The 26433-nt window shown below is 47.7% G+C and overlaps 1 protein-coding gene across 6 annotated transcripts; it reads right to left on the bottom strand.

Moving 5' to 3' along the window:
* Positions 1-7: 7 nt before the first annotated feature.
* Positions 8-26341, bottom strand: SNAP47 (synaptosome associated protein 47). Of its 6 annotated transcripts, none has more exons than XR_004243901.1 (5): positions 21514-22066; positions 19012-19496; positions 6820-6944; positions 2547-3105; positions 8-2336 (listed from the first exon to the last, which is right to left on the bottom strand). XR_004243901.1 is itself a non-coding variant. In XM_032129551.1 (5 exons), the coding sequence occupies exons 2-5, from the start codon at positions 22005-22007 to the stop codon at positions 2959-2961; spliced, it is 1251 nt and encodes a 416-aa protein (XP_031985442.1). In that variant the 5' UTR covers positions 22008-22066; positions 26260-26341; the 3' UTR covers positions 8-2958. The 6 variants fall into 6 exon arrangements, 3 of the variants coding, with proteins under 3 accessions (XP_031985442.1, XP_031985362.1, XP_031985166.1); XR_004243888.1 differs by having other exon boundaries at positions 8-2648; positions 2681-3105; XR_004243911.1 differs by having other exon boundaries at positions 2681-3105.
* Positions 26342-26433: the final 92 nt, after the last annotated feature.

Genomic DNA, 26433 nt, shown 5'->3' with positions numbered 1-26433 from the left:
GAGATACTCACAATTCCAAGACGTTTAATAAGAAGGAATTACAGGTGGAAAAATCCTTCTGGCACATGGAATTCAGCCAATGTACAGCTCCAGGATGGGTTTTCCAAGGAATGTTCGAAGGTTTTTTTGGGATATGTTGGACTCGCTCAACCCACAAAAGACGGAGTCAGGTGCTAAAACCCCCACGACGATAAAAAATATGGCACAAAGAACACCCCAAACCACCCTCAAATCCCAAATATTTCCTTCTGGGAATCCTACTCTGGACTCATCCAGATCCCAGATCCCATCCCGGCCTCAACAAACACGGACTTGGTGCAAAATCCACTTGGAAATCCATGGGAAAACGAGGTGCGGGAAGTTTCTTTTCCTCTCCCGGTAAAGCAGCAGCGATTTGGGGGCGGGAAACACCAGGAGAAGCTCGGAGAGGATTTCATTCCCGAGGAAGAATCGATGGATATGGAATTCTCACCAGATTATCCAGTAAAGTGCATGCCAGGAAAAACTTGCGAGTAAATTTCCCTCCGATCCGAACTAAAATCGAGGAATACGAACGCAGGGAGAGCCAGAGCTCGCCAACAACACCCTCGGCGCCGCGTCCTTTGCATCCCAAAACGAGGCCGGATTCCTCGGAAAAGGGGAAAAATTCCCAGTGGAAGCGAGGATTTGAAGCTTCCCTGTTTATAAATATTGCACCGGAAGTGTCGGATTTGAGAAAAAAAAACCCCGAAAGGATTGAAATCGGAATTCCAAACGAATTCAAAAATGGCATTTTCCGAGAGTTCCTCGGAGCTAAAATAGCTGGGAAAACGTAGGGATTGATGAAATGGGAGCTTCCATGGATGATCCGGAATTTTTGGGTATTTATGGATAATTAAAGAGGGGGAATCTCTGCTCTCAAGGGAGCCAAGCGTAAATGTAAGAGTTGAAATGAAGATATTCCCTTTTTTTCCAGGAATTCCGGGAAAAGCCTTGAAATGTTTCATCAGTGCTGAGTGCAAATAAATTTAAAAAAAAAAAAACACAAACAGGAAAAACGGGATGTCCCGGGAAAAATGGGATGTCCCGGGAAAAATGGGATGTCCTGGGAGCATCCAATAATTCCAGCTCCGAGCACAGAGCCTTCCCGACTCCAATAAAATTCCAGGAAATTAAAAGCGGGATTGGAAGCCGTTAAAACTCAGGGAATGCGAGGTTTTGTTAGCGTTCATCCCAGTGTGGAATTCCCAAAAAAAAAAAAGGCTCCAAGGATTTGCAGTCGGACAGGAGGCCTTCAGTTCAGGTGTGCAGGATTTTAGGGAAAGAGCTGGAGAAGGGAATTCACGGGCTGGAATCGGCTCGGATGCACAGGAAAATCCCAAAAAGCAGCGAAAGAAGAAAGGATAGGAATGAATAAATTAATAAATAAATTAATTAGTTAATTAGTTAATTAAAATTAAGTCAGGTTTTGGCGCGTCCCTTCGTGTTTAGAGGATTTCGGAGTGGAGAATCCATGAGTTTGGTTTCATCCTGATTGGAAATTTGGACCTTTTCATCCAAAAAAAGTTTCCAACCGTGATCCACGATCCAGATGGGATCCACAATGCAAATGGGATCCAGGACCCAACCACGATCCACGATCCAAATGGGATCCACAATGCAAACGGGATCCAGGACCCAACCACGATCCACGATCCAAATGGGATCCACAATGCAAATGGGATCCAGGACCCAACCACGATCCACGATCCAAATGGGATCCAGGATCCAACCACGATCCACGATCCAAATGGGATCCACAATGCAAATGGGATCCAGGATCCAACCGTGATCCACGATCCAAATGGGATCCAGGATCCAACCACGATCCACGATCCAAATGGGATCCACAATGCAAACGGGATCCAGGACCCAACCACGATCCACGATCCAAATGGGATCCACAATGCAAATGGGATCCAGGATCCAACCGTGATCCACGATCCAAACGGGATCCAGGATCCAACCACGATCCACGATCCAAATGGGATCCAGGATCCAACCGTGATCCAGGATCCAAATGGGATCCACAATGCAAACGGGATCCTGGATCCAACCATGATCCAGGATCCAACCGTGATCCAGGATCCAAACGTCCAAGATCCAACCTTCATCCAAGATCCAACCTTCATCCAAGATCCAAACCCCATCCAAGGTCCAAAACTCATCCAACATCCAAACACCCAAGATCCAACCATCATCCAAGATCCAAACCCCATCCAAGATCCAAACCCCATCCAAGATCCAAACCCCATCCAAGGTCCAAATGTAATCCACGATCCAAACATCCAAGACCCAACCATCATCCAAGGTCCAACCTCATCCAAGATCCAAACATGATCCAAGACCCAACCATCATCCAACATTCAACCCACATCCAAGATCCAACCATCATCCAAGATCCAAACCTCATCCAAGATCCACACATTCGTGATCCAACCATCATCCAAGATCCAACCATCATCCAAGATCCAACCATCATCCAAGATCCAAATATGATCCAGGATCCAAACGTCCAAGATCCAAACCTCATCCAAGGTCCAACCATCATCCAACATCCAAACACCCAAGATCCAACCATCATCCAAGGTCCAACCATCCAAGATCCAAACTTCATCCAAGGTCCAAACCTCATCCAAGATCCAACTATCCAAGGTCCAACCTCATCCAAGGTCCAGCCATCATCCAAGGTCCAACCTCATCCAAGATCCAGCCATCATCCAAGATCCAGCCATCATCCAAGATCCAGCCATCACCCAAGGTCCAGCCTCATCCAAGTCCAGGAACCACTTCAAACCCCTCAGGAACTCGACGCCAGCAGCACCATTTTCCAAACACCGTCCCAAACACCTCCCAAAGCGTCTCTGGAAAAACCAATCCTGAAAATCCCGGCTCCCCCGTCCTCCCGCTCTTGCCCGCGCTCCCGTTCCCGCCGGGATGTTACGTCAGCTTCCTCATCCTGCGGTTCTGCCGCTCGATGTTGAGCGTGGCGCGATCCACGGAGCTGCTGATGGAATCCAGGGCCTCGTCCTGCCGCTCCAGCTCCGCTTCCGTCTCCAGGGCCAGGCCCTTGAGCTTCTTCAGGATCTGCCGGAAGGAAACACGGAGAGCTCGCAGCGAGGGGTTGGGAGCAAAGGGATAATTCACGGTTTTAAATCCCGGAATCCCTGGAATGGATTGGGTGGGAAGGGACCTTAAGGATCATCCCATTCCCACCTCCCACTGTCCCAGGTGGATCCAAGTCCATCCAGCCTGGCCTTGGGCACTGCCAGGGATCCAGGGGCAGCCCCAGCTGCTCTGGCAATTCCAGCCCAGCCCCTCCCCACCCTCCCAGCCAGCAATTCCCAATTCCCAATCTCCCATCCAGCCCTGCCCTCTGGCACTGGGAAGCCATTCCCTGGCTCCTGTCCCTCCAGGCCTTGTCCCCAGTCCCTCTGCAGCTCTCCTGGAGCCCCTTTAGGCCCTGCCAGGGGCTCAGAGCTCTCCCTGTGTCCTTCCCTTCTCCAGGGGAACATTCCCAGCTCTCCCAGCCCTGGGATAACTCCGTGGCTTCCTCTGGAGTTGCTCCAGCAGCTCCGTGTTTTTAGATGCTCCAACTCTGCCTCCCGTGCCAGGATGGAATTTGGCTGGAGAACCAAGCCATGGAAACTCCACGTGAAGCTCCGTCTGCTCCCCAAAATCCAAGCAGGAATTCTGATCCCATCAAAAAGGTGTTTTTCCAAGGCACATTCCCTGCTCTGCTCAATCCCACATGGATTTATGTCCCGGGATTATCAGTTGGGAAATCTGCTTTATCCCGCTGGCTCTGCCACGGATTCAGCTCCAGTAAAGGCAGCTGATATTCCCAACGAATCCCGCAATTCCGAAATCATCTCCCATCCCAACACGGAATTCCTGTTTCCAGCAGGAAAAACGAGATGCCGGAAGTGTCGTCAGGCAGGAAAATCCTCCCGGAGATCCATCCCGTTATCCCTGTAATAACCTCAAATATTCCAATCCCAATCCCTTCCTAAACTCCAGTCCTCAGCAGGGATTGAAATTCCATTGAAAACACGAGGAATTCTGTCCACATCCTCTCCTGCTGCACCTGGAATCCCGGGAGACAGGAGGGATTTGAAATCACCACACCACCACTTCCTAGGGGATACTTTTCCCGTGATTCCTGCTTGGATTTGGAGAAAATCCCGATTTTTATTGACTTTGTTGAGTGCCATGGACACACCATCGGTTCCATCCGGAAACAATTCCATTCCAGCAGCTCCAAGGCTGAATTCCCACTTTTTTTTTTGGAGCCATTAACTGCAGTTACACACAGAGCGTGAACAGCGAGGAGCTGAGTTCTGCCCCCAAACTGGGAGGGACAAAATTCCAGAACACAACTCCCAGGCCTGCTTTTCCATCTTTCAGGAAAGATCCAGTGGCTGCTCCATGCTCCAGGCCACGGAACGAGGCCATTCCATGAGGAAATTGGGCATTTTAGCACTTGGAGCGAGCAGTTTGGCAGCAAAACAAAGTTTGGGTTGTGATTTCCTGAGATGAAGGCAAAGAAAGGGTAAAAAACCACTCCAGAGCCTCCGGAATTCCCTCCGGAATTCCCTCTGGAATTCTCCAGCCAATATTGTCACATCCTTCCTGCTCCTGCTGCCACTCTCCGTCAAAATCCCAGGAAAAGCCTGAGTTGGACACCACAGGAACTTTGTGGGATTCTTCCTCAGTTCCCAGATTCCAGCCCCTACTGCCACAAAATCTGGGATTTGAACACAAATATCCCCTCTAGAATTCCCTCTGGAATTCTCCAGCCAATATTGTCACATCCTTCCCGCTCCTGCTGCCACTCTCCGTCAAAATCCCAGGAAAAGCCTGAGTTGGACACCACAAAAATTCTGTCAGATTCTTCCTCCATTCCCAGATTCCAACCCCAAATTCCAGCCCCTACTGCCACAAAATCTGGGATTTGAACCCAAATATCCCCTCTGGAATTCCCTTCCTCAGGCATCCAAATGCCACTCTGGGATTCCAGCTCTGAGGGAAGGAATTTTGTCTCTTCCAAGGATTCCGGTTCTTCCCGCAATCGGTTCGGAGCAAAGAGGGAAAACGCCAACTTTGTTCCTCACAAATTCCTCTTTTCCAGCTTTTCCAGCTCTCCCGGATTTGGATCATGAGGGGGACGGCAGCAGAATCCTTGGGGCTTTTTTGTTGGAAAACCAAGGTTGGAGCTAAAGATGCCAATCCTCAGGAGAGGGAATTTCTCAGGAAACCACCGGAATTTTGCCCGTAACGACCTCGATTAATTAATTAATTAATTAAGTGTGAGGCACAATTATCTCTGTCCTCAGTGTGGGTTATCCCTCTTTTCTCTAAATTCCTTAAAAATGGGATTGATCACCATATCCTGCTCAGTCCTGAGGTGGAATTCCCAGATCTGCACCTCGGTGTTTCCAGAGGTTCAAAAGCTCAAAAGGTTTTTAGGGATTTTACCCTTGAATTCCATCAAAATTCCAGTGAAAATCCATTTAAATCCTATTTAAATCTCACTGGAATCCCACTGAAATCCCATCAGAATCCCACTCAAATCCTACTGGAATCCCATTGAAATCCCACCAAAATTCCAGTGGAATCCCACTGGAATTCCTTGAAATCCCAGTCAAATCCCACTGGAATTCCATCGAAATCCCATTGAAATTCCAATGAAATCCCACTGGAATCCCACTGGAATTCCCTGAAATTCCATCAAAATCCCACTGAAATCCCTTGAAATTCCATCGAAATCCCACTGAAATTCCTTAAAATCCCATTGGAATTCCTTGAAATCCTATTCAAACCCCACTGGAATTCCATCGAAATCCCATTGAAATTCCAATGAAAGCCCATTAAAATCCCACTGGAATCCCACTGGAATTCCATCGAAATCCCACTGAAATCCCAATGAAATCCCATTGGAATTCCTTGAAATTCCATCGAAATCCCACTCAAATCCCACTGGAATTCCGTGAAATCCCATTAAAATTCCATTGAAATCGCACCGAAATCCCAGTGGAATCCCACTGGAATTCCTTGAAATCCCATTAAAATCCCACTCGAATCCCACTGGAATTCCAATGAAATCCCATTAAAATCCCACTGGAATCCCACTGGAATTCCATTGAAATCCCACTGGAATCCCACTGGAATCCCACTGGAATTCCATTGAAATCCCACTGGAATCCCACTGGAATTCCTTAAAATCCCATTAAAATCCCACTCAAATCCCACTGGAATCCCACTGGAATTCCATCGAAATCCCATTAAAATCCCACTCAAATCCCACTGGAATCCCAGAAAAAAGAGGAATTTTTCCCTTGAAGTTCTGGGAGAGCAATTCCTCCAAAAGCCGTTCAAGGAAGGGCCCCAGCCGGGATCCCTCGGGATACGGGGTTTGTTTTCCCAGTGGGAATTCCTTCCATGGATCCCACACCGATTTCTTCCATCCAAAATCCCCTCTGGCTGCGTTCGGAAAACATTTTTGGGGCATTTTTCCGGAATACGACAGCAAAGGGAAAACGCACAGAAAGCTGCGACCGATGGAATTGTTCCAATTGGGATTTTCCTTCGGTCACATTCCAAAGGATCCAAAGCGGTCGAGAATTCCCTGATTCCTCCCAAAAAATCCCCACCAAATTCCAACCATTGCAGGGAGGGGGTGGAAGAGGAACATTCCAAACGTTCCCACGGCAACGGATTCGCGGGGAATATTTCGGGAAGACGCCGATAAAACGGATGGAACGAAGGCGCTCCTATCCCGAAATTCCTGCCGGATTTTACCTGTCGGAGCTCCTTGGCTTCTTCCCGGGAAACCTCCTGGTGCTGCTGCAGCTGCTCCGTGCCCATCCCTTCCCGGTTTCCCGCTGGAACTCTGGGATTCAGCGCCGCTCCCACAATCCCGCCGGCTGCAAGAGAAATTCCACGCTCGGAACGCTTTTCCCTGCTTGGATAACGAGGAAAAATTCCCACCTGGAAGCCAAGGGAGGGCTCGGATCAGCTGGGAAAGCTGGGGCTGCTCCTGGATGGATGCCAAGGAAAGCCTGGAGCAAGGTGGGACTGCGGAAGGAATTCCAGCCGTGCCTACGGAATGGGATGAGGTGATCCTTAAGGTTCCTGCCGAGCCAACCCCTCCTGGGATTCCGGGATTCTGGGATTCCGGGATTCTGGGATCAAAGTGGTTGAGCTGTGAGGAATGTGGGAGCTGGGGATCCCCGTTTTCCCACGGAATGGGGCTTTTCCAGGAATATCCAAGGGGTGTTTCCCATCATTCCCAAGGGGCGGCATCTTTCCGTGCCTGCTTTTCCCCCCTTTGGAAAACAGGGAGAACAGGGAATGAATTCCTTGTTTTCCGCTTTGAGGGACGCCGATTTCCAGGGATGATCCCGTAATTGGATAATTCCAGGGATTTGGAGTTTCCAGGGATTATCGAGAGGGGATTTAGGCTTTGGTGCTTCCGGTTCAGCTTTTCCCGGGGAAGGAATGCTCGGGATAGACGGGATTTTGGGAAGGAATTCCCAGCTGGGATTCCGGGATCAAAGTGGTTGAGCTGTGAGGAATGTGGGAGTTGGGGATCCCCGTTTTCCCATGGAATGGGGCTTTTCCAGGAATATCCAAGGGGTGTTTCCCATCATTCCTCTCCCGGAAGCGCCCGAGCTGCCAGGAGAGGATTTCTTGGTAAAGGAAACCTTGGGAAAAATGGGATCATTTGGGATGTGGGAATGATGGGAGCAAAGGAGAAGCAGCAACACATTCCCAACCCAAAATCCAGGATTATCCCGGAATTCACGTTGGGATGGAGCTTAAGGATGATCCCATTCCCAGCCCATTCCACAGGCACGGACACTTCCCGCTATCCCAGGGTGATCCAACTTTTCCTTGGACACTTCTCAGGGATCCAGGGGCAGCCCCAGCTGCTCTGGGAATTCCAGCCAAGGAATTCCAGCCAAGTTTTCCCAAGGTTTCCTTTACCAAGAAATCCTCTCCTGGCAGCTCGGGCGCTTCCGGGAGAGGAATGATGGGAAACACCCCTTGGATATTCCTGGAAAAGCCCCATTCCATGGGAAAACGGGGATCCCCAACTCCCACATTCCTCACAGCTCAACCACTTTGATCCCGGAATCCCAGCTGGGAATTCCTTCCCAAAATCCCGTCTATCCCGAGCGTTCCTTCCCCGGGAAAAGCTGAACCGGAAGCACCAAAGCCTAAATCCCCTCTCGATAATCCCTGGAAACTCCAAATCCCTGGAATTATCCAATTACGGGATCATCCCTGGAAATCGGCGTCCCTCAAAGCGGAAAACAAGGAATTCATTCCCTGTTCTCCCTGTTTTCCAAAGGGGGGAAAAGCAGGCACAGAAAGATGCCGCCCCTTGGGAATTCCCTGAAAATCCAGGAATCCCGCTGAAGGCAGGAATTCCTGGGATAAGGAATAAAAAGCGGGAATGCCAAGGGGCCAGCGCAAGGAAGGGATGAGCACGGAGAGCCGGCATTCCCAGGGAATTGGTAGGGAGAGAATCGGCCGGAAATCGGGAATATCTGAAAGCTTTTGGGTTCATCGGTGTCCCATCCATCGAAAGGCACCGCATGGGGGTTTTATTTCCCGGGAAAACAATTCCAGGGAAATCAAAAGATTCCGGAAATTCGGTCACTGGGGATAAGCAGGGAAAATTCTGCCTGGGAAGGGATAAAAAAGTGGGAATTGCAGGATGGAGCTGGAGGAGCGGGACAGCGCTGCCCGGAATTCTCCTGCTGCGGCTGGAATCCGGGATTTTAATCCCGAGTTTTAATCCTGGGAAGCAGGAATATTTTTTGGGGGATAAAATTGGATGGAAGCTGTTCCAAAGCAGCTGCTGCATCCTGGGAATTTCAACATTTATCCCAAAAAAAAGCCCACTGGGAAAAGGCAGGAAGCAGCGCCAAAGACTCCCAGGAATTCAGGTGGATCCAGGAATTCCTTTTCCATGTGGAATTCCAGCCAAATTCTTGGGAAAGGCGATTTTTTCCGGGAATTTAACTCCGTCAATGGACACAGAAACTTGAGGGTGAAAACAAAGGATCTGGAGAGGTTTCAGGGAAAATCCATCCTTTTCCAGGCATTTCCAGGGATATTTCTCCCAGAAATACCCGGATCGGTTCCCGATCGGAAAACAGGGAGACGGGAACACAGAACTCCAGGTTTTGGGGTTTTTTCCCCCCGCCCTGCTTTGAGGAAAATGGGAAAAGGAGGAAAAGAAATGGGAAAAGGTCAGTTTTCCATGGAAAAATCCCCCGAAATTCCCACGCGGTCGGCGAGCGCCACCTTGTGACGGAACGGGAGCGGCGCCAAACGCAAGGAAAACACAAAACCTCGGGATTCGCTTCCCAAGCTTTTCCAAGGTCAACAGGGAAAAGGCAGGAGGGGAAGGAGAGCAAAATCCAGCTGGGGAGAAAGAAAGAAAGTGGGAAAAGCTCTGGAGATTCCCAAAGTTTCCCGGAATTCCCGCAGGAAGTGCCTTCCAATCTCCGGGAATCCCAGGAGTTGTCGCGCTGAAATTCCAGCGGCCTAAAAGGAATTCCTTCAAAAAACCCCAAGCGGCTTTTCCAAGCTGGAATTCTCCCCAGTAACGGGATATTCCCGTTCCCGCCGGAATTCCGGGCGGAGGAATCGCGGAATTTGTTGGTTGATCCCGGTTTTTTCCACTCGGTTTTGGCGCCGGATCCATCCTGGATCGGATCCTCGGGCGTCAGAAATGCGGGAAAAAAGAGGATTCGGGGATGGCGGGAGGAAGGAATTCCAAAGGGTCGGAAATTCCCAAAATGGATTAAAAAAGGTCCAAGGCAATCCCGGAATTTTATAGGGATCAACAACGGGGATCCACATTCCAAAGGCTTCTTGCGAGGATTCCAAAAGTTCCGGAATTCCGACACCTGGAATTCTGTGCTGTCAAAATCCCGAGGGTTTTTTGGGATGGGAAAATCGGGGTTGTCCCAAGGGAGCGTGAAAAATTCCCGGGATATCGGGGAGGGATGTTCGGTATTTCAGGGAATTACAGGGTCAATGGGAATATGGGAATGTGGGATTTGGGATATGGGATTTGGGATATTGGGATATGGGATATTGGGGATATGGGATATTGGGGATACTGGGGATATTGGGAATATTGGGATATTGGGGATATTGGGGATATTGGGGATATTGGGGATATTGGGGATATTGGGATACTGGGATACTGGGGATACTGGGGATACTGGGGATACTGGGGATATTGGGATATTGGGATATTGGGATATTGGGATACTGGGGATACTGGGGATACTGGGGATACTGGGGATACTGGGGATACTGGGGATATTGGGGATATAGGGATATTGGGATATTGGGATACTGGGGATACTGGGGATACTGGGGATACTGGGGATACTGGGGATACTGGGGATATTGGGATATTGGGATACTGGGGATATTGGGGATATTGGGGATATTGGGGATATTGGGATATTGGGATATTGGGATACTGGGGATACTGGGGATATTGGGGATATTGGGGATATTGGGGATATTGGGATATTGGGGATACTGGGGGATATTGGGGGATATTGGGGATACTGGGGGATATTGGGGATATTGGGGATATTGGGATATTAGGGATATTAGGGATATTGGGGATATTGGGGATATTGGGGATATTGGGGATATTGGGGATATTGGGATATTGGGGATATTGGGGATATTGGGGATATTGGGGATACTGGGGGATATTGGGGGATATTGGGATATTAGGGATATTAGGGATATTGGGGATATTGGGGATATTGGGGATATTGGGGATATTGGGATATTGGGGATATTGGGGATATTGGGGATATTGGGGATACTGGGGGATATTGGGGATATTGGGGATATTGGGGATATTGGGGATATTGGGGATATTGGGGGATATTGGGGATATTGGGGATATTGGGGATATTGGGGATATTGGGGATACTGGGGGATATTGGGGATATTGGGGATATTGGGGATATTGGGATATTGGGGATACTGGGGGATATTGGGGGATATTGGGGATACTGGGGGATATTGGGGATATTGGGATATTAGGGATATTGGGGATATTGGGGATATTGGGGATATTGGGGGATATTGGGGATATTGGGGATATTGGGGATATTGGGGATATTGGGGATATTGGGATATTGGGGATACTGGGGGATATTGGGGGATATTGGGGATACTGGGGGATATTGGGGATATTGGGATATTAGGGATATTAGGGATATTGGGGATATTGGGGATATTGGGGATATTGGGGATATTGGGATATTGGGGATATTGGGGATATTGGGGATATTGGGGATACTGGGGGATATTGGGGGATATTGGGGATATTGGGATATTGGGGATATTGGGGATATTGGGGATATTGGGGATATTGGGGATATTGGGGATATTGGGATATTGGGGATATTGGGGATATTGGGGATATTGGGGATATTGGGGATATTGGGGATACTGGGGATATTGGGGGATATTGGGGATATTGGGGATATTGGGATATTGGGGATATTGGGATATTGGGGATATTGGGGATATTGGGGGATATTGGGGATATTGGGGATATTGGGGATATTGGGGATATTGGGGATACTGGGGATATTGGGATATTGGGGATATTGGGGATATTGGGGATATTGGGATATCGCGGTATTGGGATACCAGGATACTGGGATATTGGGATAGGGGATATGGGGATATTGGGATACCGGGATATGGGATATATTGCAGTATCGGGATACCGGGATACCAGGATACTGGGATATTGGGAGATATTGGGATAATGGGATATGGTGATATTGGGATACCAGGATGTTGGGATAGGGGATATTGGACATGGGATATCGAACACTGACTGTCGAACATTGGGTATCGGATATGGGATATCGACTATCGGATATGGGATATCGACTATTGGATGTGGGATATTGACCACTGGCTATCGGATATGGGCTATTGACTACCGGATACTGGATATCGACTATGGGATATGGGATATTGACCACTGGCTATCGGATATGGGCTATTGACTATCGGATACTGGATATCGACTATTGGATGTGGGATATTGACCACTGGCTATCGGATATGGGATATTGACTATCGGATACTGGATATCGACTATCGGATATGGGATATTGACCACTGGCTATCGGATATGGGATATTGACTATCGGATATGGGATATCGACTATGGGATACGGGATATTGACCACTGGCTATCAGATATGGGCTATTGACTATCGGATATGGGATATCGACTATTGGATGTGGGATATTGACCACTGGCTATCGGATATGGGATATTGACTATCGGATACTGGATATCGACTATGGGATATGGGATATTGACCACTGGCTATCGGATATGGGATATTGACTATCGGATATGGGATATCGACTATGGGATATGGGATATTGACCACTGGCTATCGGATATGGGATATTGACTATCGGATATGGGATATCGACTATCGGATATGGGATATTGACTATCGGATACTGGATATCGACTATTGGATATGGGATATTGACCACTGGCTATCGGATATGGGCTATTGACTATCGGATACTCGATATCGACTATGGGATATGGGATATTGACCACTGGCTATCGGATACGGGCTATTGACTATCGGATACTGGATATCGACTATGGGATATGGGATATTGACCACTGGCTATCGGATATGGGATATTGACTATCGGATACTGGATATCGACTATCGGATATGGGATATTGACCACTGGCTATCGGATACGGGATATTGACTATCGGATACTGGATATCGACTATCGGATATGGGATATTGACCACTGGCTATCGGATACGGGATATTGACTATCGGATATGGGATATCGACTATCGGATATGGGATATTGACCACTGGCTATCGGATACGGGATATTGACTATCGGATATGGGATATCGACTATCGGATATGGGATATTGACTATCGGATACTGGATATCGACTATGGGATATGGGATATTGACCACTGGCTATCGGATATGGGATATTGACTATCGGATACTGGATATCGACTATCGGATATGGGATATTGACCACTGGCTATCGGATATGGGCTATTGACTATCGGATATGGGATATCGACTATCGGATATGGGATATTGACCACTGGCTATCGGATATGGGATATTGACTATCGGATATGGGATATCGACTATTGGATATGGGATATTGACCACTGGCTATCGGATATGGGATATTGACTATCGGATATGGGATATCGACTATTGGATATGGGATATTGACCACTGGCTATCGGATATGGGATATTGACTATCGGATACTGGATATCGACTATTGGATATGGGATATTGACCACTGGCTATCGGATATGGGATATTGACTATCGGATATGGGATATCGACTATGGGATATGGGATATTGACCACTGGCTATCGGATATGGGATATTGACTATCGGATATGGGATATCGACTATCGGATATGGGATATTGACCACTGGCTATCGGATACGGGCTATTGACTATCGGATACTGGATATCGACTATCGGATATGGGATATTGACCACTGGCTATCGGATATGGGCTATTGACTATCGGATACTGGATATCGACTATTGGATATGGGATATTGACCACTGGCTATCGGATATGGGCTATTGACTATCGGATATGGGATATCGACTATTGGATATGGGATATTGACCACTGGCTATCGGATATGGGATATTGACTATCGGATACTGGATATCGACTATTGGATATGGGATATTGACCACTGGCTATCGGATATGGGATATTGACTATCGGATATGGGATATCGACTATGGGATATGGGATATTGACCACTGGCTATCGGATATGGGATATTGACTATCGGATATGGGATATCGACTATCGGATATGGGATATTGACCACTGGCTATCGGATATGGGCTATTGACTATCGGATACTGGATATCGACTATCAGATATGGGATATTGACCACTGGCTATCGGATACGGGCTATTGACTATTGGATACTGGATATCGACTATCGGATATGGGATATTGACCACTGGCTATCAGATATGGGATATTGACTATTGGATACTGGATATCGACTATGGGATATGGGATATTGACCACTGGCTATCGGATATGGGCTATTGACTACCGGATACTGGATATCGACTATGGGATATGGGATATTGACCACTGGCTATCGGATATGGGCTATTGACTATCGGATACTGGATATCGACTATTGGATGTGGGATATTGACCACTGGCTATCGGATATGGGATATTGACTATCGGATACTGGATATCGACTATCGGATATGGGCTATTGACTATCGGATACTGGATATCGACTATTGGATATGGGATATTGACCACTGGCTATCGGATATGGGATATTGACTATCGGATATGGGATATCGACTATGGGATACGGGATATTGACCACTGGCTATCAGATATGGGCTATTGACTATCGGATATGGGATATCGACTATTGGATGTGGGATATTGACCACTGGCTATCGGATATGGGATATTGACTATCGGATACTGGATATCGACTATGGGATATGGGATATTGACCACTGGCTATCGGATATGGGATATTGACTATCGGATATGGGATATCGACTATGGGATATGGGATATTGACCACTGGCTATCGGATATGGGATATTGACTATCGGATATGGGATATCGACTATCGGATATGGGATATTGACTATCGGATACTGGATATCGACTATTGGATATGGGATATTGACCACTGGCTATCGGATATGGGATATTGACTATCGGATATGGGATATCGACTATTGGATATGGGATATTGACCACTGGCTATCGGATACGGGCTATTGACTATCGGATACTGGATATCGACTATGGGATATGGGATATTGACCACTGGCTATCGGATACGGGCTATTGACTATCGGATACTGGATATCGACTATGGGATATGGGATATTGACCACTGGCTATCGGATATGGGATATTGACTATCGGATACTGGATATCGACTATCGGATATGGGATATTGACCACTGGCTATCGGATACGGGCTATTGACTATCGGATACTGGATATCGACTATGGGATATGGGATATTGACCACTGGCTATCGGATATGGGATATTGACTATCGGATACTGGATATCGACTATCGGATATGGGATATTGACCACTGGCTATCGGATATGGGCTATTGACTATCGGATATGGGATATCGACTATCGGATATGGGATATTGACCACTGGCTATCGGATATGGGATATTGACTATCGGATATGGGATATCGACTATTGGATATGGGATATTGACCACTGGCTATCGGATATGGGATATTGACTATCGGATATGGGATATCGACTATTGGATATGGGATATTGACCACTGGCTATCGGATATGGGATATTGACTATCGGATACTGGATATCGACTATTGGATATGGGATATTGACCACTGGCTATCGGATATGGGATATTGACTATCGGATATGGGATATCAACTATGGGATATGGGATATTGACCACTGGCTATCGGATATGGGATATTGACTATCGGATATGGGATATCGACTATCGGATATGGGATATTGACCACTGGCTATCGGATACGGGCTATTGACTATCGGATACTGGATATCGACTATCGGATATGGGATATTGACCACTGGCTATCGGATATGGGCTATTGACTATCGGATACTGGATATCGACTATTGGATATGGGATATTGACCACTGGCTATCGGATATGGGCTATTGACTATCGGATATGGGATATCGACTATTGGATATGGGATATTGACCACTGGCTATCGGATATGGGATATTGACTATCGGATACTGGATATCGACTATTGGATATGGGATATTGACCACTGGCTATCGGATATGGGATATTGACTATCGGATATGGGATATCGACTATGGGATATGGGATATTGACCACTGGCTATCGGATATGGGATATTGACTATCGGATATGGGATATCGACTATCGGATATGGGATATTGACCACTGGCTATCGGATATGGGCTATTGACTATCGGATACTGGATATCGACTATGGGATATGGGATATTGACCACTGGCTATCGGATATGGGATATTGACTATCGGATATGGGATATCGACTATCGGATATGGGATATTGACCACTGGCTATCGGATACGGGCTATTGACTATCGGATATGGGATATCGACTATCGGATATGGGATATTGACCACTGGCTATCGGATATGGGCTATTGACTATCGGATACTGGATATCGACTATCGGATATGGGATATTGACCACTGGCTATCGGATATGGGCTATTGACTATCGGATACTGGATATCGACTATCAGATATGGGATATTGACCACTGGCTATCGGATACGGGCTATTGACTATTGGATACTGGATATCGACTATCGGATATGGGATATTGACCACTGGCTATCAGATATGGGATATTGACTATTGGATACTGGATATCGACTATGGGATATGGGATATTGACCACTGGCTATCGGATATGGGCTATTGACTATCGGATACTGGATATCGACTATCGGATATGGGATATTGACCGCTGGCTATCGGATACGGGCTATTGACTATCGGATACTGGATATCGACTATCGGATATGGGATATTGACCACTGGCTATCGGATATGGGATATTGACTATCAGATACTGGATATCGACTATCGGATATGGGATATTGAATATGAATTCCTGGATAATAAATATCGGATACTGACTATCGGATATGGGATACTGGATATGGGATATTAAATACGGGATATTGAACACTGGGTACAGGATATGGAATACAGCATATGGGATATTGGATATGGGATATTAAATATGGGATATTGAACACTGGCTATTAGATACAGGATATTGGATACGGGATATTGGATATGGGATATGGGATACTAAATATCAGATATTGAACACTGGCTATTGGATACTGGATATGGGATATTGAATATGGGATATTGAATATGGGATATTGAACACTGGCTATTAGATACAGGATATTGGATATGGGATATTGGATATTGGGATATGGGATACTGGATATGGGATATTAAATATCGGATATTGAACATTGGCTATTGGATACTGGATATTGGATACTGGATATGGGATATTAAACACTGGATATTGAACACTGGATATTGGATTATCAACTATTGGATACTGAATATCGGATATTGAACACTGGATATTGGCTCTTGGATACAGGATATTGGATATGGGATACTGGGTATGGAATATTGGGTATGGGATATTGGGTATGGGATATTGGGTATGGGATACTGGAGTTTGGATATGGCACACTGGATATTGGACATCGGATATAAACACTGGATATTGAACACTGGATATTGGATTAACAAATATGGGATATTGAACACTGGCTATTGGACACAGGATATTGGATATGGGATATTAAATATGGGATATAGAACATTGGCTATTGGATACAGGATACTGGATATGGGATATTAAATATGGGATATTGAACACTGGATACAGGATATGGGATACAGCATATGGGATACTAAACATTGGATACTGGAGTTTGGATATGGCACACTGGATATTGGGCATTGGCTATAAATATTGGATATTGAACACTGGATATTGGCTCTTGGATACAGGATATTGGATATGGGATATTAAACACTGGATATTGAACACCGGCTATTGGATTATTAAATATAGGATACTGAATATTGGATATTGGGTATTGAACACTGGCTATTGGATAGGGGACATTGGATATGGGATACTGAATATGGGGTATTGAATATTAATTACGGGATATTAAATATTGGATATGGAATATTGAACACTGGCTATTGGATTATTAAATATTGGATACTGAATATTGGATATTGGGTATTGAACATTGGCTATTGGATAGGGGACATTGGATATGGGATACTGAATATGGGGTATTGAATATTAATTACGGGACATTAAATATTGGATATGGAATATTGAACACTGGCTATTGGATTATTAAATACTAGCTATTGACTATTGGATACTGGATATCAGATATTGGATATCAGATATTAAGTACTGGATATTGACTATTGGATATGAGATACTGGATATTAAATATTAAATACTGGATATTGACTACTGGATATCAGATATTGGATATTAAATACTAGCTATTGACTATTGGATACTGGATATCAGATATTGGATATCAGATATTAAGTACTGGATATTGACTATTGGATATGAGATATTGGATATTAAATATTAAATACTGGATATTGACTACTGATATCAGATATTGGATATTAAATATTAAATACTGGATATTGACTATTGATATCAGATATTGGATATTAAATATTAAATATTAGATATTGACTATTGATATCAGATATTGGATATTAAATATTAAATACTGGATACTGACTAGTGATATCAGATATTGGATATTAAATATTAAATACTGGATATTGACTATTGGATATCAGATACTGGATATTAAATATTGAATATTGACTATTGGATATCACTTATTAAATACTAGATATTGACTACTGGATACTGGGTATCAGATATTGGATATTAAATACTGGATATTGACTACTGGATATCAGATACTAAATATTGTATACTGGATATCAGCTGTTGAATTAGATATTGGATATTGGATATTGGCTATTGAACACTGGATATTGAACACCAGATATTGAACACCAGACACTGGATAATCCCTTCCAGCTGGGAATTGCCACCAGAAAAAGCAGCAGCGCCAAAGGCTCTGGAGCCACCTGGGGGTTGGTTATTCCCGGGATTTATCCTCACCATGGACTCTCTGTAGGGACAGCACGGAGACCGTTTGCCTTGGAAACATCCCTCGGGAAACACGTGGAAACCTCTGGAGCCCGGAATTCCCTACCACCACCCACCTGCCTGCCAGATGGACGTTCCCAAATCCGCCTGCGGAGACTTCCTGGCTCCGGCAAATCCAAGGGCATCCTCCAAGAACTGCATCTTCCTGCTGAACTGCATCTCCAGGACGGGAATCACCTCCGGCATGCGGGCGGACAGGAGCCGGAAGCAATTGTCGGGCTTCCCGATAAACCTCTGCCGGATGCTGATCTCGTAGGGAGTGTGCACGCGGATATCATCCACATCCCGGGATTCGAAGCGGTGCAGGAGCTGGGAATTGCAGTCCCTGATTTCCAGGCCCGAAGGGAGGAGGGTGAGTTTTCCAGGTTTGGCGTTGGAATCTGTCCGGTGGGTGATAATCACGGGAATTCGCAGCAGGATTCCTTCCTGGGTTTTGGGATCTGGAGCTGCAGGGGTTTCCTTCGCCTTCCATTCCAGCGGCGTTTTCCAGAGTTTGCTGCTGAAGGGCCACCAGGAAGGAGATTCCAGCTCCGTCAGCAGCCTGGAAGAGGGAAGGGAAGGTGAGGAGAGGGAAGAGCATTGGGAAGCTCCGGATATTCCAGCAGCTCCAAGAAAACCCCCGCAGATTCCTTCATCCCGCTGTTATTCCCTCCTCAAACCCATCCCCAGCTTCCCAGGATCCATCCGGTTCAAAACCTCATAATCCAGCGGAAAAACTCCCAGAATCCCGGCTGGGATGTCAGCAATTGGAAGCAGATTGAGCCAGGCCCATTCCCGCTGCGGGCTCTGCTCTCCAGGAATCCGGAATTCCAGCAGGAATACCAAAGAGCTTCCCACACCTCAGGCCTGGCTTCCCTCCAATCCAAACAATCCCAACCTTGGAATGGGAAATTCCACCCCTGCAGAGGCTTCTCTCCATACTTCCAGAGGTTTCCTGGACTCAGGCCTTGGAATTTTCCTGGAATATCTCCCTCATTGCTGCAGTTCCCATCACCGAGGCCTGCTTGCATCCCACAATTAATTTGGGAATGCTGATGACGTCACTGGGATTTGATTGCTCCCCAATCCGGGAGCTTCTCCGAGGTTTTGCTGTTTCACAGGATCCCGCACGGATTAACCCCAGCCCGCGGGCTCCAGGGATTCCCACGTGTCTGTTCCTCAGCTCCCGCCACCTTTCCCTCAATATTCCCACTCCTGCCCACCCACCTCCACTTCCAAAGCCTTTTCCTGCTCCTTTTCCTTCCCCCCTCCCACCCTCAGCCTGATGCCAACTTGTCCTTTGCTCCCACACCCAAATTCCCAGGAAAAACTCAAAATTCCAGGTTGAGGCTCCAAAATCCAGCAGGGATTTCCCAGAAGTATCCAGAGTCCAACTCCCCAGCAGTGCTGGTGCAGCTCCCTAAGGAAAACATTCCCTGTTCCCATGGGTTTTTCCCAAGGGAGGATCATGAGCACAGATCCCTGGATTTAAGCCTCACCGGAAAAAAAACGGGAATGAGAGGGAAGGGGATGGTTTGGGATGGATTCTCCAGGTGCTGTGCTGCTGCTTGGAGCATCCCTCTCCAGGGATAACCAGGAATCATGGAATGGGTTGGGATGGAAGGATCTGAAGGATCATCCCATTCCATGGGCAGGGATCTCCCGCTATCCCAGGCCTTGGGCACTCCCAGGGATCCAGGGGTGGCCCCAGCTGCTCTGGCAATTCCAGCCCAGCCGGGAATTCCTTCCCAAGATCCCATCCAGCCCTACTCCCCTTCGGTTTAAATCCATTCCCTGTTTTCCTGGCACTCCAGGCCTTTGCCCAAATCCCTCTCCCTTTCCAGAGAAGGCAAAAAGATGGAAAACTTCCCCCTTTTCCCCTGGATTCCGGAAATCTTTCTCCTCTGCTGCTCTGGAGCAAAGGGAAAACTTTCCATGAGCAGCACATGGAATGGGATCCGTGTGGGAGTGTCCAGTTCTGCTCGGGATGAGAGTTCAGGGCATCGATCCCTGATTTCGGGAGCACTCGGGAGAAACGGAACCGCTGCCGGTGGCAGAGAAATCGGGAAAATGAGGAAAAGTTTTGTGCTGTGGAATTTCCTTCTCAATTAATGGATCGGGAGGGAATTTAGGGATCATCCCATTCCATGGGCAGGGGGAAATTCCATATCCTGGGGTGCTCCAAGCCCCAGTGTCCAACCTGGCCTTGGGCACTGCCAGGGATCCAGGGGAATCCACAGTTTCTTTGGGAATTCCAGCCCAGCCCCTCCCCACCCTCTCAGCCAGCAATTCCCAAGATCCCACCCCAATCTCCCATTTTCCAGTGGGAAGCCATTCCCTGGCTCCTGTCCCTCCAGCCCTTATCCCAAATCCCTCTCCAGCTCTCCTGGAAGAATCTCTGAGCTCTCCCTGGATCCTTCCCTTCTCCAGCTGAACATTCCCAACTCCCTCATCCTTTCCTCCCAGCTCCATGCCTCCAATCCAAAATCTTTCACTTCCTAAAGACCTCTGTGGATCTCCCTTGGAAATTCCAGGCCCACCAAAGCATTCCCAGCTCCGGGAACATTCCCATTCCAAACCTGTCAGCCACATCCATGTCCCCCTCGATCTTATGGAGTCCCCTCATGATGTTGTCGAACTGTTCCCCTTGGGAATGCAGCACCTTGGCCGTGTCCTCCAAGCGTTTCTGGGATCCCTCCAACATTCCCGTTAATTCCTTGCCCTTGCTGGATTCCAACGCCGCTCCCGCTCCGGCTTCCGGGCCGGAGAACAGCTGCTCCCTCCAGAAATGCTCCAGGATGTTGAAGACCACATTCCTGTTGGGATGCAGGGAGCTGAACCAGTGCTTGGTGCTCTTCTCCAGGATGGTCAGCGAGCTGAAGATTAAATGGGAAGATTCCTTCTTGATCTCGCTGATGCCGGAAAGGTGGGAATCCACCAGGAGCTCTCCGGTTTTGTCGGCCGTGAATTTGATGGAGACGGGAGTCAGGGAGAGCTTCCCAGAAATCCATTGCTTGGTGGTGTCCAGGTAGTAGGAGCAAGGCCAGGAATGGATTCGGATGTCCTCGTTCATGGGCTCGCTCTTCCCGGCCTCCGCTCCCAGGGAAACGCTCTCGAATCCAGCGGGAGAGGCTGAAATCCAAGGGAAAAAAGCAGGAATTCCTCATAAAGACACGGTAATTAATGCCAGCCATGCTTGGCTCCCGGCTCCTTTCAGCTCCATATCCAAGGGAACAGGATTTGGGATTTTTTCCCTCAGGGAGGAAACTTTTCCCTCAGGGCTTTTTTCCCTTCCAACTTTTCACCAAGGAAAAAATTCTGAAGGAAAATACAATGCTGGATGCTCCCAACATGAAAATTCCTTAAAAAAAACAAGGATTTCTATTAAAAATAAGTTAAAATAAGCTTCCAACCTGGATTTGTATCCACGGAATTCTCAGGGAGCATTTTTTTCCCCCAGGGAGGAAATTTTTCCCTCAGGGTTTTTTCCCTTCCAATTTTTCACCAAGGAAAAAATTCTAAAGGAAAATACACCTGTGGATGTTCCCAAAATGAAAATTCCTTAAAAAAAACAAGGATTTAAATTAATAATAAGCTCCCAACCTGGATTTGTATCCACGGAATTCTCAGGGAGCATTTTTTTCCCTCAGGGAGCAAATTTTTCCCTCAGGGTTTTTTCCCTTCCAATTTTTCACCAAGGCAAAAATTCTGAAGGAAAATACACCTGTGGATGTTCCCAACATGAAAATTCCTTTAAAAAAATAAGGATTTATATTTAATAATTAAAATTATCTCTTCCTGAGCCCTATTCCAAGTTCCTTACCTGGATTTGTATCCATGGAATTCTCAGGGAGCATTTTTTTCCCTCAGGGAGGAAATTTTTCCCTCAGGGTTTTTTTCTCTTCCAACTTTTCACCAAGTAAAAAATTCTGAAGGAAAATACAATGCTGGATGCTCCCAACATGAAAATTCCTTAAAAAACCAAGGATTTAAATTAATAATAAGCTCCCAACCTGGATATGTATCCATGGAATTCTCAGGGAGCATTTTTTTCCCTCAGGGAGGAAATTTTTCCCTCAGGGTTTTACCCTTCCAACTTTTCACCAAGGAAAAAATTCTGAAGGAAAATACACCTGAGGCTGTTCCCAACATGAAAATTCCTTCAAAAATCAAGGATTCCTATTTAATTCTGATTTAAAAAAGCTCTTCCTGAGCTTTATCCCAAGTTCCTTACCTGGATTTGTATCCATGCAATTCTCAGGGAACAATTTTTTCCCCTCGGTGTTTTTTCCCAACTTCTCACCAAGGAAAAAAAATCCAAAGGAAAACACAACCGAGGCTCTTCCCAAAATGAAAATTCCTTCCAAAAATCCAGGATTTCTATTTAATAAGAAATACAGCCAAGCCCTGGCAGGGCAGGGCAGGAAGAGCTGTCACTTCCCTGGATTTTTATACCTGGATCAGCTCTCGTGATTCCTGACTCACCTGAGAGCTCCACCCTTTACTCAGCTCTTTCTGTGCCTGAGGGCAAATTTCCCAAGGAAAAATCCAGCTGGGAATTAAAATCCAGCCATTTTTTCCCAATTTATTGTTATTTTTGCCAGCAACAGAGCTGAGGACTCTTTTATTCTCTCTCAGAGAAGAGATTTTCATTTCAAATTAAAACATAAAAGGGAGTTTTCCCTTTAAGCCACGGGAAAGTCGGAATTCTTGGAAAAGCAGTGGTCAGAAGTATCCTGGATTTCTGGGTTGGAATCACGGAATGGAAGGGATCTCAAGGATCACCCCATGGGCAGGGACACCTTCCACTACCCCAGGCTGCTCTGAGCCCCATCCCTTCTTTTCAACAATTCCAGGGATTTTCTATCCACAGACTCCCCGGAATACTTATGGAACAAACCATTCCAGCATTCCAAAAAAAAAAAAAAAAAACACCAAACCAACCCCAACAGACACAAATCAGTCCTTCACTAATCACTAATCCACGGAAAATCAGCACTGGCAGAAGAATCAAATAAAAACCCCAAACTGCTCCCGATTCCTTGCAAATAGAGCCAGGAACAGGCTCAGAAAGTTGGGAATGTCCCAGTCCTTCAAGCAGGAGACACCTGAGTGATTCCACAAGAAATTCCTTCCATTTTTTTTTTCCCCCCAAAATGCTCCCTCACAATTTGTTCCCACACCGTCCTTTCCCTACGGGGACTCCCCCATTATCCACACTCCTTTTTTGAGTAAATAATGGGAATTTTGGCCCCATCTGCCCCCCAAAACCCCGGAATTCCATCCCCAGCAACACCTGGATTAGTAACAGGGAGATGTGGATTTTCCATCCGGCAGCGTCACGGGGATTGCGCAGGAATTCTTCACCTGGAACATCATCCAGTGGCTGCTTCCATAAAAAGGAGCTGATTCACCTTCGGTGACATCACCCAATTAACTGGGAGCGTCACTAATTAGTTAATGAGGGAGGAGGAGCTGCCACCATCGCTGGGGGACGTTCCCATCAAAACTGAACTGCCAGGTTTTTCCCATCCCGGAAGACGGTCCAGGGAATGGCCCTTGGGAATGATGTCCAGAACGTGCTGGAGTTTCACAGGCAAGGATTCCATAGGGTGGTTTATTCCCGGAAATAAATCTGGGAAATGCTGAGCCCGAAGCTCCTGGGAGCTCAATAAAGGAGTTTAGGAATCCCACAAAGCCACTCTCCCTCTTTTTTAAATTCAGACTCCATTCCAGGAGATTCCAAAATTCACCGTTTCCCAAGACAAGAAGTACTCAGGAGTGACTTCATTCCTTCCTTCTCCAACATCATTCCCAAGCCTCACCTCTGTTTCCTCACCCCAAGCTGGAATTCCTCCCTCCCTGGAAGGATTTCCAGCCCTTTTTCTCTCCCTTTTTCCCGTTAGTTTTCCTCCTCCTCACCCCAGTCACACCCATCACCTGCTCCACCACAGAATTCCAACGCTTTGGGATGGAAGGGTCCTTAAGGATCATCCCATTCCACGGGCAGGGACACCTCCCACTGTCCCAGGGTGATCCAAATCCAGCCTTGGACACTCCCAGCGATCCAGGGGCAGCCCCAGCTGCTCTGGCAATTCCAGCCCAGCTCCTCCCCGCCCTCCCAGCTAGCAATTCCTTCCCAAGATCCCATTGAAATCTCCCCTTTTCCAATGGGAAGCCATTCCCTGGGTCCTGGCCCTCCAGCCCTTATCCCAAGCCCCTCTCCCTTTCCTTGGGGACTCCCTTCAGGTGCCGTCAGGATCTTTCCCTAACCCCACAAAATCCCCCATTTTTTCCCAATCCCACCTGGGAAAGCCACAGGACAATCACCCAAACCCCTCTTGTGTCCTTCACTGCCGGGCCGGGCTCCTCCAGAACCTTCACCTCTCCCCACAGAATTCCAGAACCACTGAGCTTGGAAAAGCCCTCCAGAATCACTGAGTCCAACCTGTGCCCGATGCCCTCCTTGTGCCCAGCCCAGAGCTCTGAGTGCCACATCCAGGAATTCCTGGGACACCTCCAGGCACTCCAAACCCCCCTGGGCACTTCCCAAGGCCTGATCCCCCTTTCCATGGGGAAATTCCTGCTGCTGTCCACCCTGAGCCTCCCCTGGTCATTCCCTCTGCTCCTGTCCCTGTTCCCTGCGAGCAGAGCCCGACCCCCCCGGCTGCCCCCTCCTGTCAGGGACTTGTGCAGAGCCACAAGGTCCCCCCTGAGCCTCCTTTGCTCCAGGCTCAGCCCCTTTCCCAGCTCCCTCAGGAATTCTCCAGCCCCTCCCCAGCTCCGTTCCCGCCCCCCCACGTCCACACTCCCACACAACTCGGTGTTATCCATGAATTTATTGACGATCCCCCCCCCCCCCCATCATTGATAAGGCATTAAACACGGCTGGCCTCAATCCAGAGCCTCGGCAACACCGCCCCTTTCTCTCCCCATCCATGAATTTCCTCTCCAAATCCCTGCTCCGCTTCGGAGCCCAACCCGGGCCCGCTTCCAGCCCACCCAGGCCCCAATCCGGAGCCCGCCCCGAGCCCCGCTCGGAGCCCGCTCAGCCCCCGGTTCGAGCCCAGCCCAGGCCCCGACACGAACCCCCGCCCCAGCCCCCGGTCGGACCCGCCAGACCCCGGTTCGAAACCCGCCCGGTCCCGGTCCGAGACCACGCCGGCCATGAGTCAGAGCCCCCCATTCCCGGTCCGGAGCCCCCCCCAAGCCCAAATTTGTGACTCTCCAGCCCCATTTCCAACCCCCAAGCTCCACCTCGAGCCCCTCCCGCCCCATTTCGAGCCCCCCCGGTCCGCTCCGAGCCCCCCCGGCCCCGCACGCACCTCCCTTAGCGCGGCACCGGCCCCGCTCCGCGCCTGCGCCCGCCGCGCCGCTGCGTGCTCCTATTGGCTGAGCCCCGCGCCGCTGCGTGCTCCTATTGGCTGAGCCCCGCGCCGCTGCGTGCTCCTATTGGCTGAGCCCCGCGCCGCTGAGCTCCGCTTTTCACCTCCCCCCCG

The sequence above is a fragment of the Corvus moneduloides genome, chromosome 1 (assembly GCF_009650955.1).
Source record: "Corvus moneduloides isolate bCorMon1 chromosome 1, bCorMon1.pri, whole genome shotgun sequence".
Classification (NCBI taxonomy): Eukaryota; Metazoa; Chordata; class Aves; order Passeriformes; family Corvidae; genus Corvus; species Corvus moneduloides.
This window is presented reverse-complemented; position numbering and strand designations above follow the sequence as displayed.